Below are 20,972 nucleotides of genomic sequence, written 5' to 3'. Positions count from 1 at the left end.
GATTCTCAGCAAACTTCAGACTTGTGTCTGGGGAGGGTAGTAAGGCCATGCTCAAGGACATAAATGCTCAGGTCTTACCCATGGCTCATTGCTGTTTTCTTATTTGAAAAACAATCTTTATAAAAAAGAGTATTGTCTCTCTGTAGACAATCTTTTAAAAAACAACTATTTTTTTATTATTTTAAATTATTTATATTTTTACAGATACATACCTGCACATAAGTTCAGGTGTCCACAGATAACAGGTGTGTGGGATCCCCTGGAGATGGAGCTACAGGTGACAGTGGGCTTCCTGGTGTGGGTTCTGGGAATCAAACTCCAGTCCTCCAGAAGAGCAGCCCATGCTCTTAAATGCTGAACCATCTCATATACCTGCCTCATGTAGTCAATCTTAACAGTAAATATTAATTGTATGAGAATTCTCAACTCTGAGTTGGTGAGCTACTTCAACCCTTTCCATGTCTTCTTAGTTTCCTTTCTACCCTGCCTCATACTTAAAACTCTTCTAGAGCCTGACTCCTGAGCAGGGATCTGAACATAGCTTCTCAGGAGCTCCTAGAGCGCCTGTGGATATATGGCAAGGGGTGGGGAGTAGGGGCTTCTTACTTATGTTGCTGCTGCTGTAAATTCAATGTTAAACCAGGGAGGCTAGAGGTGCAGCTCCATGAAGGAGCATATGCAGTTCAGTCCCCAGCACATGGCTTCCCTCGAACTTTCCTCTCTTAGGCTCATCTTGGCAGCCAACAGAGATGAATTCTACCACAGACCATCCAAGCTGGCAGACTTCTGGGGGGACAACAATGACATCCTCAGTGGTAAGTGTTTCCTCACAACTGTCTACTGAGCTCCACTAGTCTGGTGCGGTGGCACCCGCCACACAAGGCTGATAATGGCCGTGCTTCCACATGCAAGTGCTGAATGTGGAAGTGGGAGGGGGGCTTTGGGGATTCAGCCAGCCCCAGAATCAGGCACCCCTTAGAACTGACCACCCAACGTGCCCCCACATGTCTTCCCGTGCTGTGGTGTCCTGGAAGAAACGGTCAGCCTGTGAGAAGGGACCACATTGCTTGGTCTTTGGAGCATTATCATTGTGTGTGTGTATCTACGCATGTTTTCATATCTGTGTTCATGTTCCCCCCTGCACCCTTTGCCCCACACCAAAGGCCTGTGTTGGGTATATTTTATATACCTATAAATCAGTAAGCTTTTTCTAGATGCAGGCCAAATGTCAAGAGATCTTTGGTGTAAGACCTATTAGGTGGGTGAGGAACCAGCCCCATTTGAGCTAAGTATTTCTGACTCCTGAACCCAGAGCCTGAGGAGTTAATGGGTTTTCCAGTCTGGTTTCTGGGAGCAGATCGAACTCCCTGCCCTGGGTGAGCACTGTCCACTGTGGTCCTTCTGTGTGGTTCTTTCACTGCTATCACAGTTAGTTAATCTCTGGGAAGAGCTCTGGCCTCTCTACTCTTTTGTCCCATGGACTCTGGAAGACCTCGGTGTCCCTGGATCAGTGTCCCTGGATCAGTGTTCTGTCCTCAGATCACAGTGTCTGCTAGGTCCTGAGGACTCTCTAATCATGAGGCTCATGGGCTCATCTCATTTGTTTCTTGTCTCTCAGATCCTTTATCTATTTTAAGTGACATTTATTTAGTGTGTGTGTGCCCTCTCACAATCTGCCATGTGGATTATGGGGACCAAACATCAGACTTGGCCTCAAGTGTCTTTACCCACTAATCCATCTTGCCAGTCCATCTGGCTTTTTGTTTATTGTTATGCAGTGCTGGGGATCAACCCTGGGGTCCTATACATTCTAGATAGGCAAGTGTTCTACTACTGAGCCATGTCCCTAGCCTGTTTTGTTTTGTTTTGCTTTTGATGGGAGGAGACAGGGTCTCACTGTGTATTTCTGACTGGCCTGAAGCTTGCTGCCTCCTCCTTCTAAATGCTGGGATTATAGATATGCACTACCATAACTACTCAAATCCTCCTTAAAGCCCATGTTTTCATAGGTTTTATGTGGGAGAGTAAATCTGTTCTCTGTTGCTTGGCCAGAAGTGAAAACTCGTTTGCTTTTCAGCTGTTGATGTGAGGGTTTCTTTATGAGTTCTGGATATGAGTCTTTTGTTGGGTAAATGGACTGCCATCTAACTTCCTTAACATCTTTTGGTGAGCAGAACACTTTATTTTTAACAAATGTAGTTTTTATGGCTTGTTCTTCTTCACCTTGTTCAGGAAACTTGTTCCTTTCCTAAGCCATAACATTTTTCTGCTAAGGCCTCAAGTTGGCAGTCTGACTCTTGTCTCAATTTTTATTCTGTGTATGTGTGAATTCATGTATATGTGTGTGCACGTGTGTGCATGGGACCAGAGGACAACTTCAGGAACACCAGTCACCTCCTTTCAAACGAAGCCCACTCACTAGTGTGGACTGGTTCATCACAATCTCCCATGATCAGCCTTTCTCTGCTTGCACCTCCGCACCCTGATTCTTACGTGGAATCAAAAGGTCCTCATGCCTGCAAGGCGAGCATTAGTAACTGTCTCCCCAGCTCTGGTATGAGGCAAGGGCTGAGATTTATCCTCCTAGTCATCGCAGCATTGCTTATTGGAATCAGTTGAATATACATGTTGGGTCTCCTCTGGACTCTGTCACACTGATCTGTGTGTCTGGGTGCCAGCACCGGGCTCTGTTACTGTTCTTTGGAGCTGAGCACAGTAGTCACACCTGATCTTTTGAGCCCAAGTGTTCAAGTCTTTAAGTGTTTCTAATACTGTTTTAAATGGTCTATTTAAATTTTCATTTTCTAAGCCAGGCATGGTGATGTAATCCTGTAATCCTAAAACTTTTGAGTCTGAGACTGGAGTGTAACCATGAGGTCCCATTCAAGGCCTTCTGGGCTGTCTTGTGAAATTCTGACTTACAAAATCAAAGTAGGGCTGGGGAGGTGGCTAGCTGAGTTGGTGCTTGCCTAGCATGCATTGCATAAACCAGGCACAGGTAGTGCAGGAGAATTAGATGTTAGAGGCCAGCCTCAACTACACAGTGAATTCAAGGCTAGCCTGAGCTACATTAGACCTTGACTCAAAACATAACAAGAAGTGAACAAGTACATGTTGACTCTCTGGCTCTCCGTCCACTCACCTTCTAGTTCTAACGGGTTGCCTTGGGTGTGTTTGGGCTTTCTGCTCCCTACCACAGTTTTGTTTTCTTTCCTGTGTTTACATTTTATATTTCTATTATAATTGACTTTTTACTTGCTGCACAAACATGAGGATCTAAGTTCAAATCCTAGCACCCACCACGGCCTTGTGTGCCTGTAACCCAGAGTTGCAGAGAGCAGGGAAAGGGCCGCTGAGTGAGGTTCAGCCCCCACCTAGTTCCAGACATAGTGATACACAGTTTTGAGGGTTAAGGTGGAGAGTGCGAGAGCAAACACCTGTTATCTTCCTGTAGACCATGCTTGGGCACAGGTGCATGTACCAGCACACACAGGTGTGCAAATAACACGTTTATATTACATATATATACTTATGTAAACATACTTTCTCATAGGACACATTAATAACTCTTTTTACACAGACTGCATGTCTAACCAATAGACTGTCCAGAATACTTCCTATTGTCTAGGGTCTCTCTCTTATATGCTCATCTCTGGGCCATACCTCCCAGTTTCTCTCATGGCTTATAGGGCCTGTATAACCTACTATGGGATCTAGTGGCAGCAGCATTGACCCTATGAGGAGCTATGGAACATGCCTCATGAGGACTGGGCAGAGAGTACCAGTGGAACTCATCACAGGGACTTGACCGGTGGTAATGCTGTCATCTGCTGTAGGGCTCGACATGGAGGAAGGCAAGGCAGGAGGAACATGGCTGGGCATCAACACACGTGGAAAGCTGGGAGCACTCACCAACTACCTGCAACCCCAGCAAGATCCATATACCCGTGGTAGAGGTATGGAATCTGTGGGGTTGGGCAAGGCTTAGGTAGGGCAAAGACAAGAAACATTGGAGTAGAGCATAGGTAAGACCAGCAGCAGACCAATGGAAGTGTGCAGGTCTCTCTTGGTAGGTACTGTGAGGAAGAATGGCACCCTGCCAGAGCCTCTGCTGGTGAGTCCCATGCCCTTCATGTGCCCTTCACACAATGGTGACAGGAAGAAGAGCTGGAGAGAAGAGATGGCCAAGCATTGCCAATGTGGTTCTGCCAGGGAGTGTCTTCCAGGCTCATGACTCCCTGCACTGTGTCATTGTCCCCTGACTGTTGGGTTTGATCTTTCTTTTATTTTTTCAAAGATTTATTTATTTATGGATTTTATATCTGCATGTATGCCTGCATATCAGAAAAGGACATTGGGTCCCCTTATAAATGGTTATAAGATGCCATGTAGTTGCTGAGAATTGAAATCAGGACTTCTGAAAGAGCAGCAATGTTTTTAACTGCTGAGCCATCTCTCCAGCCCTGAGTTTCATCTTTCTTAATGCTGAATTTCTACATAGAGGTATAATAGATGAACTTTATTTTCTTTCATTCAGCCATTCATTCTACCATGTGGAGGTTGAACCCAGGCATCGAGCAAGCTAGGCAAGGATTTTAATATTGAGATCTGTCTCCTACCTAGAGGATGGAATCAGTGTGTGTGTGTGTGTGTGTGTGTGTGTGTGTGTGTGTGTGTGTGTGTGTGGTTTTGTTTTTCAAAACAGGGTTTCTCTCTATGTAACCTGGCTCTTCTGGAACTCACTCTATAGACCAGATTGACTTTAAACTCAAGAGATCTACATGTCTCTGCCTCTCAAATACTGAGATTAAAGGTGTGTGCCACCACCACCCAGCCCTAGGGGAGAAATATAATATATTGTTTTGTTTTCGAGACAGGGTTTCTCTGTGGTTTTGGAGGCTATCTTGGAACTAGCTTTTGTAGACCAGACTGGTCTCGAACTCACAGAGATCCACCTGCCTCTGCCTCCTGAGTGCTGGGATTAAAGGTGTGTGCCACCAATGCCCAGCCCTAGAAAATATTTTTAAAACCATTCTCCATAATAGCCCAGTTAGCAAGGTAGATAACTTCAGATGTTGGAGCCCCAGTTGGAACAAACTCTTCTTATGCTCTCCCCTGAGGCCGTATTTCAGTCATCCCTGGGGCAGGAATTCATGACTTCTGCCTTGTTCATTGATATGTGTGCCCTGCCCACAGGTGAACTTGTGACTCACTTTCTGACCAGTGACATGGACAGCCTGTCCTACCTGAAGAAGGTCTCTACAGAGGGCCACCTGTACAATGGCTTTAACCTCATAGCAGCTGACCTGAGGTGGGTCTGCCTTGGTAACTAGGTCTTCAGCACTTCTGTATACAGATCCTTGCCCCAGTCAGCTTGGTGGCCTCCCCAGGACTTCATTTGAGGGGTGCTTGGCAAGCATCTGAGGACCTAGCCTGTCTCAGACCCACTGACTGAGAATAGGGCCTAGAGCTCAGGGCTTCTTGAGACAGTCTGAGGTTGCTAGCTCCCTACTGTGACAAAACATCAGTCGAGAGCTGGCAGTGGACTCTTGCTTGGGGCAGCTCCAGCTGGGCATCCGTCACGTCCTGTGGGGATGCCTCGTAACAGCTGGCATCAGTCTGTTTTGACTGCGTACTTGAGCTCCCAGGTGGTTCTCATGTTAGAGATGTGGTTATAGGAACACAAGTTTGATATGCTTGGCCTTTCAGTGAGTTAAATATCCTTATCTCTTTTATCCCTGATGTCAGTGAACGCTCTTAGCTGGGGGTTTTCTCCTGAGAGAAGCTGATGTCATCCTATCCCCAGATGTCTATCTTGAGCTGCCTCCTACCACAGGGGCAGGTCCATAGATGAGCCCCAGGCCCAGCATGTCTTGAACATTCATTGTGTATGGTGTGTCTGGCGTCATTCCGAGGCTACAGGTGGAAGCTGAGTGAGGGGCAATGGTCAGGAAGAAGGCCCGGAGTGGGAGCTGGAAGGGCATGCCACTACCATCCTCCCTCCTCTCTTTGCTTGCCCCTGGAGGCCATAACCCTATGCTTGCTCTCCTCTCCACGCATGGAGCTGTGAGTGCATTTTCAGCAGCAGTTCATGTGTGTCTGATCCAGCCCCAAGAGGCCAGAGCTCTGATGCAGGTAGCAATAGTTGCTCAGTAGCTGTGTCAAACAGCTGGAAACAAGGCTGCTGTTCTCTGGGCAGATACACAGTAGCTTCTGCAGTTGGGCCTCAGGAAACCTGAGCAGCCTTCCTTGCTATAGACCCAGGATCAGAGTTCAGCTAAAGAGCAATCCCACAAGTCAGGCTGCTGATGCCACTGCTAAGGCTGCAGGGTATCAGTCGGGTACTAATAAACCAGGTCCAAACTGGGCGTGGCGCTGTACATATTTACTCCTAGCACTTGGGAGACAGAGACAGGCAGGTCTCGGTGGGTTCAAGGTCAGCTGATCTACATAAAGATTTGCAGACCAGCTAGGACTATAATGAGACCTTATCTCAAAACAAGCAATGAAGACCTGGGGCTGGAGAGATGCATCAGTGGGTAAGAGTGCATGCAGTGCTTGCAGAGGACTGGAGTTCAGTTCCCTGCATCTATGGCAAATGGTTTGTGCAACTCTAGCTCAGGGACCCTATGTCTCTGGCCTCCACAAGTACCTTTACACACACAATCAGAAATAACAATAAATCTGAGAGAGAGAGAGGGAGGGAGGGAGAGAGAGGGAGAGAGAGAGAGAGAGAGAGAGAGAGAGAGAGAGAGAGAGAGAGAGAGAGAGAGAGAGAGACCAAGGCCTACAATGGAAATTTGTCCTGTCATAGCTGTACCTGGACACACACGCAAGCACGCACACCCCACTTTATGTGTTATACATGGTAGCAGTGACAGGGACATTGACTTGGATACTTAATTCTGTGGGTCCTTATACACACCAAAAAAAAATTTAAAAAGTTCTTCCCAGAAACAAAATCTTCAAAATTTATTGCTAACCATCTTAAGAAAGTTACGAGGGTTAGAGTAAGGAAGGAGGGATGTGTGCCCAGACTGGGGAGTGCTAGGCATGTGTCCATGTGGAACAGGAGGAATCGTCTCTGTAACCAAAGCCACCTCATCTGTGGTTGTGCATTTGGAAGGTATCTCAGTTGCTCATGAGTTCCAGCTGAAGGTTACTGGAGGAATTGGGGTGTTTTCAGCAGCTACCGCCATGTAAATAGTTGTAAAATGCTAAAGTAGGAGAAAATAGCCTTTGTTCGTTGTTCAGAAGCCTGCTCTGAGCCTACCCATCAGAAGCACTTAGAGATTAACCATATGTGGCCCACTAGAAGGACTGGGAGTGAGATGCAGTTATCACAACATGTCTGTGTCCATGCCATGGGACATTCAGAGAATTATGAGGAACTTTCACATTCCACTTCCTTGCTGGTTTCAGTAGTGAGCCAGGAATGTACCTGTGAGCATGGACAGGGCCTTATGTCTCTGTGGCCCAGCTTTCCAGGCCCAGAGCTGGGCTTAAGTGAGCCATTATCTTTGTGCTGGTCACGAGCCTAGGCTAGAGGCAGGGCCGTGAGATCACTGGGAAGTTCTGGGAACAGGGGTGCTTGTGGCTCCCATCTGACTTTCTCTGACTTTTGGCTTCCATTCACAGCACAGCAAAAGGAGATGTCGTTTGCTACTATGGAAACCGGGGGGAGCCTGAGCCTATTGTCTTAACACCAGGTGAGCCTGCTTTGGTGTCCAGACAGGGTAAAGTGGGGCTGCTCCTTTATTGGGAATACCATGTGCTCTTCTGGAACTTTACTTTTTGGCTTTTTGTGCGTCTTACGTGGTCTGTATAGGACTGTGGCCTGCACCTGCATACATGCTCCCACACCTGTCTTAGCCCCCATGGCTCAGCTAGCCCCTCACAGGGGTCACCATCCAGGTCTTCCTCGGCCCCTTTGATGGTACGCATACATACCATGCACTTCAGCTCCTCTCCTATGTATATCTCCTACACCCAGTGCCCATGCTTATCCCACGTCCCCTGCCCCAGAGCTCCTGAATGCCCTCCTCTCCCCACACCTGTGCCCAGGCTGTAGTGTCTGTAGCTGGGCCTGCTGTCTCTTTCTTCCCTGAGTGTCGGGATTTCTTGGACACCTCTTCTACCAGCTGCTAGCCACCACTCTGAACCCACACTCTCTCCCCTCTTCCCCTTTTCCATTCCCCCCTCACCTTCTGTCTCTCTCTCACACACATACTCACACTCACATAGTCCTGTAAGCTACTTTGGAAGAAGGGAAGTTTATGTCTTGTCCGAGGTCTGATGCCAAGACTGAGCAGAACCCATGGGAAACAGCCTAGCACAGGGTGAACTAACCTCCTGGAGCCAACTGCTTTCTCCTTCATTCACAGCCTGTAAACAGTCCTTGCTGGTAACATCTTGGGTCTGTGGGCCTTGGACACTGACTCTGTCCCTACAACTGAGCCACTGGCCCATACCAAGTGTCCCTGCCCCTAGGGAGAGAGTCACTGGCCCATACCAAGTGTCCCTGCCCCTAGGGAGAGAGTCACTGGCCCATACCAAGTGTCCCTGCCCCTAGGGAGAGAGTCAGTGTCCTCAGTAGCACCCATATCCCATCTCTGTGTGACACTTTTCATTCATGATACAGTTTCTGCATCTCCAAGTCATGGAGTCTTTCTTAGGCAGTTGGCACGGGTTACTAAATGAGGTTGCAGTGTCTCACCCTCCCAGTGAGGACCAATGGTAGGCCTAAAATGTTGTGTTTCAGGTGGAGCTCAAGGGAATTGAGGAGCAGCCCCCAAGGATAGCTGAGTAGCCCTGCCCTGCCTGTAGTATTAGCTCCAACTATAATGGTGAGGCCTATAGACCTAGCCTGCTTCATGACAGAACTCTTACATAGGCTGGTTCACGCAAAGGTTGGCTTCAGCTTTTCACTACTTATGTTTAAGCCCCAGGTAGGCCAAAGGGCTCCAGAGCGCCCCCCATTTGCTGGGATATGTCCAGGCAGGATGCCATGGGCTGGTGAGATCCTAGCATAGGCAGCTCACACCTAGAGTGTGGCTTCTAGTCACTCCCACTAGGTCTCCTGCACATTCTCACCCAGGGCTCTCTGCCAGCCGTGGCACCCTAGCTGCCCATGGTGGTGTGCACCCTCCATTCTTGTGCAAGCCCAGGATGGGTCTGGTTGTACTCCCAGGAACCAGCTGATGGCTGACTTGAAGTCCTCAGTTTAGGCAGAGTCAAGTGTGTTCATCTCCTGCAGGTCTTGTGCTCTGTTTGCCTAAGAGCCCCTTCATTTCAGCTTCTTGGGGTCTGCAGATCCACTGAAGAGGTTTTGTCCTGCGGAAGTCAGCCTCATACCAGCCTAGCAGCCCAGGAGCCTCTGGGAGAGCAACTGGAGGCAAGGACATGAGGCTGCTGTTCTCAGAGCTGAATGCTCCCTGACGGCAGCTTCTTTTCTGCTGGGTCTTTACAGTAGGAATTCTTTCCATCTACATCACAATTTACCCCTGAGCTTGCCCCTACTTAATCTATGTCCCCTTTCTTCTGGTGTTAAGAATTAAATCCAAGCCCTCATGCCTACTGAACACATTCTTAGTAAACTTTCAGCCCTCCACTTTTAAGCAGGAGAATTGCCCTGAGTTCATATCCAACCATGACCTCATAGTGAGTGCCAAGCCAGCCTGGGCTACAGAACGGGACCCTGTCCCAAACAACCCAACGTTTATCGAATGGGTCTCACATGCTGTGCATGTAAAGCCGATCACACAGCCAGCTCTGGTGGCACAACCTATAATCCCAGCATTAGAGAGGTAAGGGCAAAAAGACAGTCATCATTTTTCTGTGAGTTCAAGGATAACTTGGTCTATACAGTAAGTTTCAGGCCAGCAAAGGTTACATAGTGAGGTGCTATCTCAATAAACCAAATAAGTTAATAAAATAAGAAACAAATGGTGAGCTAGGCATGGTGTGCACACCTTTAATCCCAGCACTGAGGAGGTGGAAGCAGGCAGATCTCAGTGAGTTCAAAGCACCGTGATCTACATAGGAAGCACCATCCACACTGCTCCTCAGACATTTCATTCAGACAGAACCAGCCATGTGAGAGGAAGCTGACTTGTGATTTAGCTGACTTGTCTTTACCCCTGAGCCACCTCACTGGCCAACACTTCTCTCTCCACTTGGAGCCTTTTGAGGAACTTCCACGTGGTTTTCGAAAGCATTCGCACATTTCTTCTGCCAGCAGTTTATGAAGGTTCCTGCTTTTTCTGAACTCTCACCAAGACATGCTGTGCTCTGTCTTTAGGGGGAGGGAATTCTAGGGATGGGACCCAGGCTGGTAAGCATGCTGAGCTCATACTGTACCACTGAGCCATATCCCCAGTGCTCTGTCTTCCCCCTCCCCAACTTGAGGTGCTGATAAACCAGGCCCACGGCCTCTGGAAGACCTGGCAAAGCTCTCTACCTTGACATCATTACCTGCCATCTTTCTTTTTTCAGGCAGGGATGGGGGGTGGTGTGGGGTCTCATGTATCCCAGGCTAGCCAGGCTCCAACTCAATATATATCCAAGGATGACATTGAACTCCTGATCTTCCCACTGCCACCTTCTGAATGCTGGACTTACAGGTATGGTCTGTCCATTTAAAAATTTTGGTCTTTCTATATAATCTACAAATCTCATCAAAAATCCTTTCTGATTTTGTGTTTTATTTAACTTGTTTGGCACTTTTTTTGAAGTGCATAACTTTAAATTTACATGAAGTCCCTTTTATCTTGTTGCTTATACTTTCAGTGTATTACCTAATAAATCATTACTTAATTTAAGGTCATGAAGCTTATTCTTCTTAAAATGTATTTACTTTGTGTGTGTGTGTGTGTGTGTGTGTGTGTGTGTGTGTGCGTGCTCATGCTTGTCAACATGCTTTGAAACACTATCTCACTCTAACCCAGGCTGCCTGAACCTTGCTGTACAGGCCAGCCTCAAACCTGCCACAATCCTGTCTCAGCCTCCTGGGTTCTAAGATTCATGCTACCATACTTGGTCCTAAAGCTGCTCCTGTTTTGGTTTGGTTTGGTTTTTGAATACTGGGTCTCATGTAAGGAAACTTGCTCCTAACAGACATTTGTTGTGCATGAGTGTATGCCTGCATGCCCATTCCTCAGCTTACATGTGGAGGCCAGAGGACAACTTGCAGGTGTACTTTTCTCCTTGCACCATGTAGGTCCCAGGGCTTGAACTCTAGTCATCAGACTTGATGGCAGGGGCCTTTACCCACAGCCATTTTGCTGTCCTTGGGTTATTTTTACATAGGGTGTGAGGTCAGGTTCAACTCCGTTCTATGTGACTACCCAATCACCCAGCACCATCATAGAATGGTCTTTCAAGCTACTCCAGAAAGAAAAAACAGTGACACTAGGACTGACAACTTGGCCTTAGGGGCTCCAACAGAGCCCGAGTGATCTTCCAGGGACTCAGCTTCCACTGGTGTCGTGTTCAGGATGCTTGACTAAGCCATGGGCCTTCACATGGCAAGGCTGACCTTCTTCCTACAGGAACCTATGGACTAAGCAATGCCCTACTGGAGACGCCCTGGAGGAAGCTGTGCTTTGGCAAACAACTCTTCATGGAAGTGGTGGAGCAGAGCGAGGCACTCCCTAAGGACACCCTTGTCACCCATCTCCTAGATGTACTCAACAATGAGGAGGCGTAAGTGAGCAAGTCCCTTTGGGGCAGCCATACAGGTCTAGGCAGGGGGGAAGGCAGGGTTTGCTACCTTGAAAGCCTGTGGCTTCCCAGCTGCAGGAAAGCCTGCCTGATCTGCTACCCTCTGCCTCCTTAAAACTTAGACCTATACCTCAGGTTCCTCTTGGGCCCCGAATAATGAGAGTTGGTGCAGCCTGTGCTGGCTTGGTGTTCTCTGAGGTCTGGTTTCCCTCTACATAAAAAGGACCAGTGTGATATTCTAGAAGGTTCTAGCTACTCAGCAAGCCTTAGGGAGAAGAGCCAGAGAAGCCAGAAGCTATTCAGAGCAGGCCTAGGGCTTGACATTGTTTGCTATGCCCTCCTCCAGTAACCTTGGAGCTAAGCATTAGGCATAGACACACCTGTCCCAGGAAGGCACAGAACCCCCCTTCCATGCCCATGAACCTCTTCATGAGGCACCCTCAGACTCTGGGCACTTAGGCCTCAGCCATCCAGCCAAGGGTCCTGGCATTTGTTCCTTCAGGGTCCCGTGCATCTTCCCATTCTCGTCTAAGCTTGGCTCCTTTCTGCCCAGAGGCCCAGTGTCCCTCCATCTTGCTCACCTTGCAATCCCTCAAAGGAGCCCTCTGCCATGCTTCCATCCTCCACGGGGAGGACTGCTTACTCTCCTTGAACCATATGGGCCTTGAACCATAGCAGCATTCTCCAGCCCTAGCATCAGCTGCCCTCGTGTGGGCCTGTGCTGGGCTTTGCTCAGCCATGCGTCCAGATGGCCCTCACTTGGCAGGCCAGGTATGGCTCTGGCTGTTCTGATAACCACAGTCATGGTACAAGTTGTTCTGGTTGCTGAGTCTCAGGGTTCAAGAAGGCTCTTGTCTGTGGGCCGATGCCCACGGGGTACTGCTAAGAGACAGAGAGTGCTTGTGCCATCTGGATGCATAGTCTTAATGATGGAGTCCTAAGTGATACAGTGGAGAGGTGACAAAGCAGAAGGAGCCAAGTAGAAAAGGTGCCTCTCCTACCGCCTTTTAAGGCTAAGGACTCCTCAGGGATCTCAGGCTGCAGATAGGCAGTAAGGTGACTAACAGCTTTTCTGGCCCTCTATCCTTCTAGACAGCTGCCAGATCCAGCCATTGAGGACCAGGGCCGGGAGTATGTACAGCCAATTCTGAGGAAGTATGCAGCTGTGTGTGTGCGCTGCGCCACCTACGGCACCAGGTGATCAGGGTCAGAACGGCTGGGCTTATTTCCTTCCCACTGGCTGTTCCCCACAACATGACTGGCCATGGCTAGGCACCTCCTCTCATTCCGTGCATTCCGGAGTCTGTCTTCTCTAGACTTCACAGCAAGTTGAACAGATCCTGTAGGTGATGTTCCCATAGGGTCAGGAGGTCAGAGCTCTGGACTCCTGAAGCTGTCATTGTGTCCTCGGTGGGGTTCAGAGAAGCCAGAGATGGCATTTGGAATGTTCCTGTTGGCAGACACTGGAGCCACTGCCCTGACACTGATTCTCCAAAGCCTGTGCTTTGCATGCTGGAGTGGCAGCTAAGGGCTGGTCTTTCCTATGTGTACCCTCCCTGCTTGAAGGGCAGGAGCTCACACACGTGAACCCACCATAGGGTGGGCTAAAAGGAAGAAGAAAGCGAGCCAGGTGACAGCCTGGGCCAGTAGCAGAAGAAGGACACAAGAGGGATTGGATTGTTTCTGGGCAAACAGGCCATGTGCCTGAGTAATTGAAAGTTTAACCCCCTGGAGAGCCAGGTGTGGCCAGGTGTCTGAGAACCTGTATATTGTGGGTGGGGTGCGGGTAGTCAGCTCTACAGCCCTGTGAGGGATATATTAAATTGGGTCTTGCTGTGGAAGAAGGTCAGGCTAAGTGAGCAGTTTTAGAGCAGAGGACTCACTCACCCATGAGGCTGGCCATGGAGCCCAGATGCCCCTGAGGAGCCCCTTGTGTCCTCAGAGCTGAGTAGCCAGGTCAGGCCTTGGGTGTGATGAGCCTACCCTCTGTGCCTCAGGTCTGCTCCCAGCTGTGGCTCTGATAGGTGCTTTCTTTCAGAACCAACACCATCATCCTTGTGGATGCAGATGGCCATGTGACCTTCACAGAACGGAGCATGCTGGACAAAGACACCTCTCGCTGGGAGACCAACACCTATGAGTTCACGCTACAGAGTTAGCCCCCACTGCTAGGATGCCGTGCCTCAAGAGCCAGCATAGGCAAGAATCTTCCCTGGCCACACTGCAAGTCTGTGACTCAGCCAGCATCCCTAGCACTAGGACCCTCTCTGACCTGTGTGTTACCCATACTTGACCTCATACTCAACTCAGGGTTTGTCTTTGTGACAGTGGGGAATGACAGAGTTGAACTAGGTCTGAGTCAGGCCTAGGTGTAACATACATATATGACTGTACCTCATGCTCAATCCCACCACCATCATCATGTACAGACACATGTGAGCCTATCTGACTAGCCGGGAAGTGCCTCTCACTTCACACGTGTTTGGCCAGTGGTCTCTTTCCTGAACAAGTAACAGATGCAGGCTTTTTATAGCAACTGACCTTTCCCTTCCTGAATGCAGAGCACAACTGGGTCTCATGTCCTCATAGCCAGACATGCTCCTGCAGGAGAACTGCTCATGTTAGAAACTGAATCAGGCACAAGAAAAACCCACATCGATAGAAAATGGAATCAATCGGAGATCCTGTAGTTCTGTATATGTTAGGGGATCCCATGTGTGCTTTGTGGTTCTTCATGTGTGAGGATCCTGTGTGCACTAGTCAGTCCCACTGTGTGGACCCTGGGATCCCTTAGACCCCTGCTTGCCCGGCAGGCATTGTAGGTTCTGAGCAGGACCATCTCAACAGCTGCCTCAGCCAGCCCCGGCCATCCCGCATCTCCCTTGTCAAAAGCTGGACTTCATAGGAACGTGAGCTGTTGATAATAAAACTTTGAGGTTGTGATGGCTAAAGTGTTTCAGAGTTCTTCCTTCATGTGGTAGCAACAGTCATGGTGGGCTAGATACCCACACGGGGATCTTCTTTTTACGTAACCTCTGGAGCACTGATGAATGCCTGAAGGTCAGGCAGTCTGTCTTCCTGTCTGTCCTTTTGGCAGAAGCTGGGATGGATGTTAGAGAACTTATTTGTGACTACAGGGTGAGCTGCCACCAACAGAGATTCACTAGAAGTCCCTAGGGTCCTTTTTGATTCATAAGCATGATGATTAGGTGTTCATGCTTTTCAGAGACATGTGACTCCCACAAACCTGGGTATGATAACAGAACATTACCCATCTGATGTGGAGCGGGGAATGGGAGTCCCTATGGGTCCTGGGGCCAGAGAATAGTGAGAATGGGTGAGTTAGAGGTCCAGGGCATGTTCTTAGGCCTGAGCCTTGGGGAACATGCTTCCCTGCCCTGCCAGCAAGAAGCCCATGGCTCAGGCTCCCTTGTACATCTGCAGCCCACCTTTGTCTTGGCATTTCAGAGTAATGAGCCAAGTGTGGATCAGAACAGGGTGCCCCAGACTGAATGTGATCTGCTGCTGGCCCACCAGGTGAAGAAAAGCCAGACATCACCTTTCTTGTCTCCAGCACCCTCCTCTGGGGGCCAAGAGAAATAATGGTTGATTGAAATCAAGGTGGAAGTGGGCGACAAAACACATCACGAGGCCTGAAAAGAAACAGGTACTGCGTATCACATTGGCCAAGCCTCCACAGGTTATTGTAGATCCTGCCACCCTTGTTCTATACCAGTTTCTACTCCTGGAGAACCCCTCAGATGTCTACCCCTGTCTTACCATAGAACCCTCTGCCCTAAGTCTGCCTGAAGCTTCTGTGGAAGGGGCAGCCCAGCAGTGTAGCTTCTCTTATTATAGCCTAGGTTATATCCTCCTAGAAAGGACATCCTCATTCCAAACCCTCAGTTTGCACAACCTTGCAGCCACCTCCATCCAGACATCGGCCTCCAAAGCTCTAAAGGAAACGTCTGCTATATTGGTGAGTATCTAGCAACCCTGACACTCCAAATTCAGTCCTCAGCACTGCCTTCCCAAAAAGAAAATAAGCCAAGTGATGGATGTCTGTGGCCCAGCACTTCAGAGACCGAGGCAGGGAGCTATAGAAAGGTTGAAGGCACTCTGGGATGGATAGCAAGTGAGACCCTGTCACATAAAACTAAAATGGGGTCTCACTATGTAGACCAGACTGGCCTTGAACTCACAGAGATCTGCCTGTTCAGCTTCCTTGGTGCTGTTGATAAAAGTGTGTGCTGCCATGCCTGGCTTGTCAGAAGTTTCAAGCTCGGTTACTTGGGGTGCTCATTATCAATGAGGTCAAAAGTGAGCATGACTCAGTCTTTGTTTGTTTGTTTGTTTTTGTTTTTACGAGACAGAGTTTCTCTGTATTGTTTCGGAGGCTGTCGGTCCAGCCCAGCCTCGAACTCACAGAGATCCGCCTGCCTCTGCCTCCTGAGTGCTGGGATTAAAGGCATGCACCACCACCGCCCGGCTCATGACTCAGTCTTACTCAAGGTGGAGTGGGTGTGCTGTCAGAAACCTCTGACCTAAGTCTGAGGTAAGAGACGCATAGCTAGGCTTTAATCTCCTCAAGTTTTGTAGCATAGGAGGTAGTTAGAGATACGTGGTAGGGTCCTTCAGAGAGTAAGTCTTTGATGAGTTGTCGTTTTCCAATCAACAAAATACATTGGTTTTAGTTTCTGTTCATTGTTCTTTGTTTCTTGAGCACTCGCCGTGGGAAGATTATATAACCAATGCTGAACTTTTAGTTAACATGTTCAAAAGTCTCTTGTGGAGCTGGAAAGATGGCTCAGCAGTTAAGAACACTTGTTGCTCTTGCAGAGGACCTGGGTTTAGTTCCCAGTACCTAATGCACATAAAATAAATAAGTCTTTAAAAAATTAAGAGGTAAGCCAGGTGTGGTGGTGCACACCTTCAATCCCAGCACTCAGAAGGCAGAAGCAGGCAGGTATCTGTCAGTTTGAGGCCAGCCTGGTTCCAATCCTGCCAAAGTTACCTTGTCACAAAAAAACAATACGAATTAAAAGGTAAATCATAGTTTGAGAACTAACTAGAGTGTCTGGTTAGGGGCAGTTTTATATGTAAGGGTGTTTTGCCTGAATGCTTGTGCACCACCTGGGTGCTTTGTGCTCAGGGAATCCAGAAGACGAAATTGAATCCTTTGGAACTGGAGTTACAGACACTTATGAGCTGCCATGTGGGCACTGGGAATCAAACTGGAGTCCTCTGCAAGAATAGCCAGTTCTCTTAACTGCTGAGGCATCTCTCCAGCCTTCAGTTTTGGCAATAACTACCATGTGTTTGACTGTCAGGAGAAGATAGGCACAATGAAAACTTAGTACAATAGAACAGATTTTTATAAGTAGATTTAAATATTCACTAAAATAAATTTCATGGTGACTATGTAATTTAGTAGAAATGCCTCAAATAAGAATAATTCTTTTTAACAGAATTTTCCCAAGTACCAAGTTGGCGGCTATCTAGTATGTGAAGTCTTCAGTCCAGTGATAAAACATAAAATTGCATCTGGATGAAATCTAACTAGTTGCCTTTTAAAGATTTATTTTAATGCTGGGTTGTGGTGGTATATGCCTTTAATCCCAGCACTCAGGAGGCAGAGGCAGAGGCAGGCAGATCTCAGTGAATTCAAGGCCAGCCTAATCTACAAAATGAGTTCCAAGACAGCCAGGTCTGTTACACAGAGAAACCCTGTCTTGAAAGAAAAAAAAAAAAGATTTGTTTTCATATGTATGTGTGTGACTTCGTGAGTGACTTGTAGGATCCCTGGAATTAGAGTTAACATCCCACTTGTCTTCACCTTTTGTTTTCTGCTCTGGAAAAATCCTTTACTTTGGCACAGAATCTTGTTTTACCATAGGAAAGTCTTTCTTTAATATGATGAGACAAAGCAACATATAAATAAAATTGTATCCACTTATAGTGGGATCCAAATTATATTTATGGAAATGTAACAATTTCAGATAACCTAATGTACCTGATGTTAAGCTACAAGGTTGTTGTCTGTTGCCTGTCATAGGCAGAGTTGACATCTGCTTGAATTAATTTTTTTAACTCAGGTATGATAAGGTCAGGCATTGGTGGCACATGCCTTTAATCCCAGCCCTCGGGAGGCAGAGGCAGGCAACTCTCTGTGAGTTCAAGGCCAGCCTGGTCTACAGAGCGAGTTCTAGGACAGGCTCCAAAGCAATACAGAGAAACCTTGTCTTGAAAAACTAAAAGCAAAACAAAATAAAACACCCAACAACAACAAAAAAAAAGACAGGCATGGTGGTGAATGCCTTTAATCCCAGCACTCAGAAGGCAAAAGAAAATGGGTCTCTGTGAGTTTGAGGTCAGCCTGGTGTACAGAGTGAGTTTCAGGATAATCATGGCTGTTACACAGAGAAACTTTGTCTGGGTGGGGGAAGACATGGTCTCATTATGTAACATGAGTGGCTTGGAACACCCACCTGCTTCTGCCTTCCAAGTGCTGGGATTAAAGACGTGCACGACATGCTTGAATTTTGATGTTGTTGTTGTTGTGTTTTTTTGTTTTTCGAGACAGGGTTTCTTTGTGGCTTTGGAGGCTGTCCTGGAACTAGCTCTTGTAGACCAGGCTGGTCTCAAACTCACAGAGATCTGCCTGTCTCTGCCTCCCGAGTGCTGGGATTAAAGGCATGCACCACCAATGCCAGGCCAGAGATTTTAAACTTATAAAGTTAGCCATCACATCCCCCCATTGAGTTAAACCCTGGTTCAAATCCTTGACTCTGTGGTGGGTATCTGTTCTTATTGAGACTTAATCACTATCAGCTCCTTGTGGGAATTTATATATGTGGTTAAGGCATTAATGAGACAGGGGCCAACTGTAATGAATAGGAAAGTTTGGCCAAATTATTCCTGATCATTCTTGAGTAGTTTGCATAGAAGCAGCAAGTTTCCCCCAAGGTCATACAGTAACCTCCTTGTTCTGCAAAAAGCAGACCTTGGTCTGCAAAAGCCCCACAATGTTGTAAGACTACCTCAGCTAATGAGTCTATCTGTTATTCTAATTTTGTAATAGATTTTTTGTTTGTTTGTTTTGTTTTTTCAAGACAGGGTTTCCCTGTGTAGCTTTGGAGCCTGTCCTGGAACTAGTTCTTGTAGACCAGGCTGGTCTCGAACTCACAGAGATTCACCTGCCTCTGCCTCCCAAGTGCTGGAATTAAAAGCCTGCACCACCACCAACCACCTGGCTGCAAAAGAGTCTTCTAATGCAAAGAAATCCTGTGTATTTGACATCCTAAGTTTTTGTAGCTGACATCCGGCAATTGTTGTGGCCATTGCTCCAAGAGTGGCTCCAGTTGTTCCCAATTCTAAACTTGCTATGAAGAGTGGAACTGGATGTTTTTCTCTGCCACAACAGGTTGGAAAGATTTGCAAATACAAATGTTCTTTCCCTGCCAAACTGTCATATACAAACATCCTGGGAAATAGGAATACTAAGATACAAAATTTGGGGGCTTGGTGTATATGCCTAATAGCTAAGCAGGGATATAATCCATCATCACATACAAACTGAATAGTTCCAACCAAGAGGAGAGTGAAGGAATGTCCACTTGACAAAGTTGTGACCAGGAGCTGTGAGACGTTTATGGAAAGTTTTGCATTTGCTGCTCTGGGGGAATCCAGTCTTCCCCTCCACTCCATTGCACTCCAACACCCTTCCTTCCTTCCTTCCTTCCTTCCTTCCTTCCTTCCTTCCTTCCTTCCTTCCTTCCTTCCTTCCTTCCTTCCGACAGAGTTTCTTTGTGTAGCCTTGGCTGTCTTGTAGACCAGGCTGGTCTCGAACTCACAGAGATCCGCCTGCCTCTGCCTCCCGAGTGCTGGGATTAAAGGTGTATGCCACCACCACCTGGCAGGAACTATCTTTATACTTCAAAAACAAGCATGTTTTTCCCACCCTGCAGGATTAACCTCTGGAAAAAAAACAATTATGTTTTTTTCCAAACTTTTACATCAAAACAACTTTTAAACCAAATTTAGCTTGGCTATTATCAAGCCAGGCACAGCCTGTCATTACAAAGCTAAAAGATGATAAACATAGGCACACATTCTCAAGAATAACACCATCCAAAGCTTAACTGTTGTTGTCTGAGGCTCTGAATCAACCCAAGCAGACAGGAGAGGTTACCGAAAGGCAAGACCTAATGCAGGGAAGCGCAAAGGAGGGGGAAGGGGAGGTGGTGATTGATCAGGGCCACAGAACAGACTTGGGAGCTGAACTGTGGCCCCAAATGCCAGTTGGAACAAGTATTAAGCACAAAAGTCACAAACATTTGTTGCCATGTTACAGTTATAATTTTCACTGGTCAGGATTTAGAGATTAGGGGCTTCCTTGAATCTTCCATCATTGTCATTCAATGCACAATACAAGTCTTTTAGTCCAACCAATCAGATTAATTTGTTCTTAGTGTTGTTGGGAATAGCTAAAATGTTTCTAGAGAACTAAAAATGCATAGTGACTATTTCTTTGCTGTACGGAGGAGGTGGGTCAACCATTAGAAGGACCTGGGACCTGAACTTTGTTTCACCTTGCAGGTAAAATGGAGTCTGAAGTCAAAACAGCAGTACTTAGGAACAAGGTGCTTTTTCCCTGTTCCCAACATAATAAAGCATATTTACAGAAATAGGGGTGACTTACCATAAGTCTGTTCACTTGTACTATAAAAGGGTCCTTCAGCCCAAGTCTCTCTATAAAGGTAAACTTTGATAAGCCACTCCTTCTCCATCTTCATGTTTTTTTCCCAGAACTAGGAGATGTAGTTAATGTCCCTTGAGTTGCTTCCTTATATGTGCCCATTAACTTTTATTGCCTCTTATCCTGTCAGCACTGAATCAGAAAAGTTCCCAGGGTCTGGGGTCATAGTTAGTATTTCCAGATATGAAACCTGAGACACATCAGTTCCCAAAGAATTTTAGGGGGAAATACTGGAGAAGAAAATGGGGTTTCTGGGTATGATCACTTCAGTCCCATGTGTGTGACTGACAAAGTGAAACTAAAAACCACCAAGAGAATTGTCAATGTGATGAGAGAGAATAGAATGTGCAGGCCCCCAGCAGTGCCCTACAGTCCTGAGGTCCACTGCTCCTTACTGAGTGAGAGGCCATCACCACAGGACTTGTCTCTAGCAGAACTATTGGGCAAGTCAGGTCTTGCTAAAATATACACAATTTTGAATTAACTAGTAAAT

At 47.3% G+C, this 20,972-nt stretch overlaps 1 protein-coding gene and 1 non-coding gene across 10 annotated transcripts in view; both read left to right on the top strand.

Moving 5' to 3' along the window:
• The window catches only part of Tango2 (transport and golgi organization 2 homolog), a 39,410-nt gene extending 24,738 nt beyond the window's left edge, over positions 1 to 14,672 (top strand). For 7 of the 9 annotated variants that reach the window (XM_013118689.3, XM_040751182.1, XM_005077518.4 and 4 more), the window contains 7 exons: positions 727 to 815; positions 3,837 to 3,956; positions 5,197 to 5,311; positions 7,639 to 7,709; positions 11,550 to 11,703; positions 12,814 to 12,918; positions 13,760 to 14,672. In XM_013118689.3, coding sequence (XP_012974143.1) covers positions 727 to 815; positions 3,837 to 3,956; positions 5,197 to 5,311; positions 7,639 to 7,709; positions 11,550 to 11,703; positions 12,814 to 12,918; positions 13,760 to 13,880 — 775 coding nt within the window. In that variant the 3' untranslated portion in view covers positions 13,881 to 14,672. Of the gene's footprint in view, positions 1 to 204; positions 278 to 726; positions 816 to 3,836; positions 3,957 to 5,196; positions 5,312 to 7,638; positions 7,710 to 11,549; positions 11,704 to 12,813; positions 12,919 to 13,759 lie in introns of all 9 variants that reach the window. The other 2 variants (XM_013118693.3, XM_013118692.3) reach the window with 2 other exon arrangements.
• Positions 14,673 to 14,899: 227 nt separating this feature from the next.
• Positions 14,900 to 15,002, top strand: LOC121142082. Its single transcript, XR_005879095.1, has one exon. It is a non-coding gene; the product is annotated as a small nucleolar RNA U13 (small nucleolar RNA).
• Positions 15,003 to 20,972: the final 5,970 nt, after the last annotated feature.

The sequence above is a fragment of the Mesocricetus auratus genome, unplaced genomic scaffold (genome assembly GCF_017639785.1).
Source record: "Mesocricetus auratus isolate SY011 unplaced genomic scaffold, BCM_Maur_2.0 Super-Scaffold_100008, whole genome shotgun sequence".
Taxonomy (NCBI): Eukaryota; Metazoa; Chordata; class Mammalia; order Rodentia; family Cricetidae; genus Mesocricetus; species Mesocricetus auratus.
This window is presented reverse-complemented; position numbering and strand designations above follow the sequence as displayed.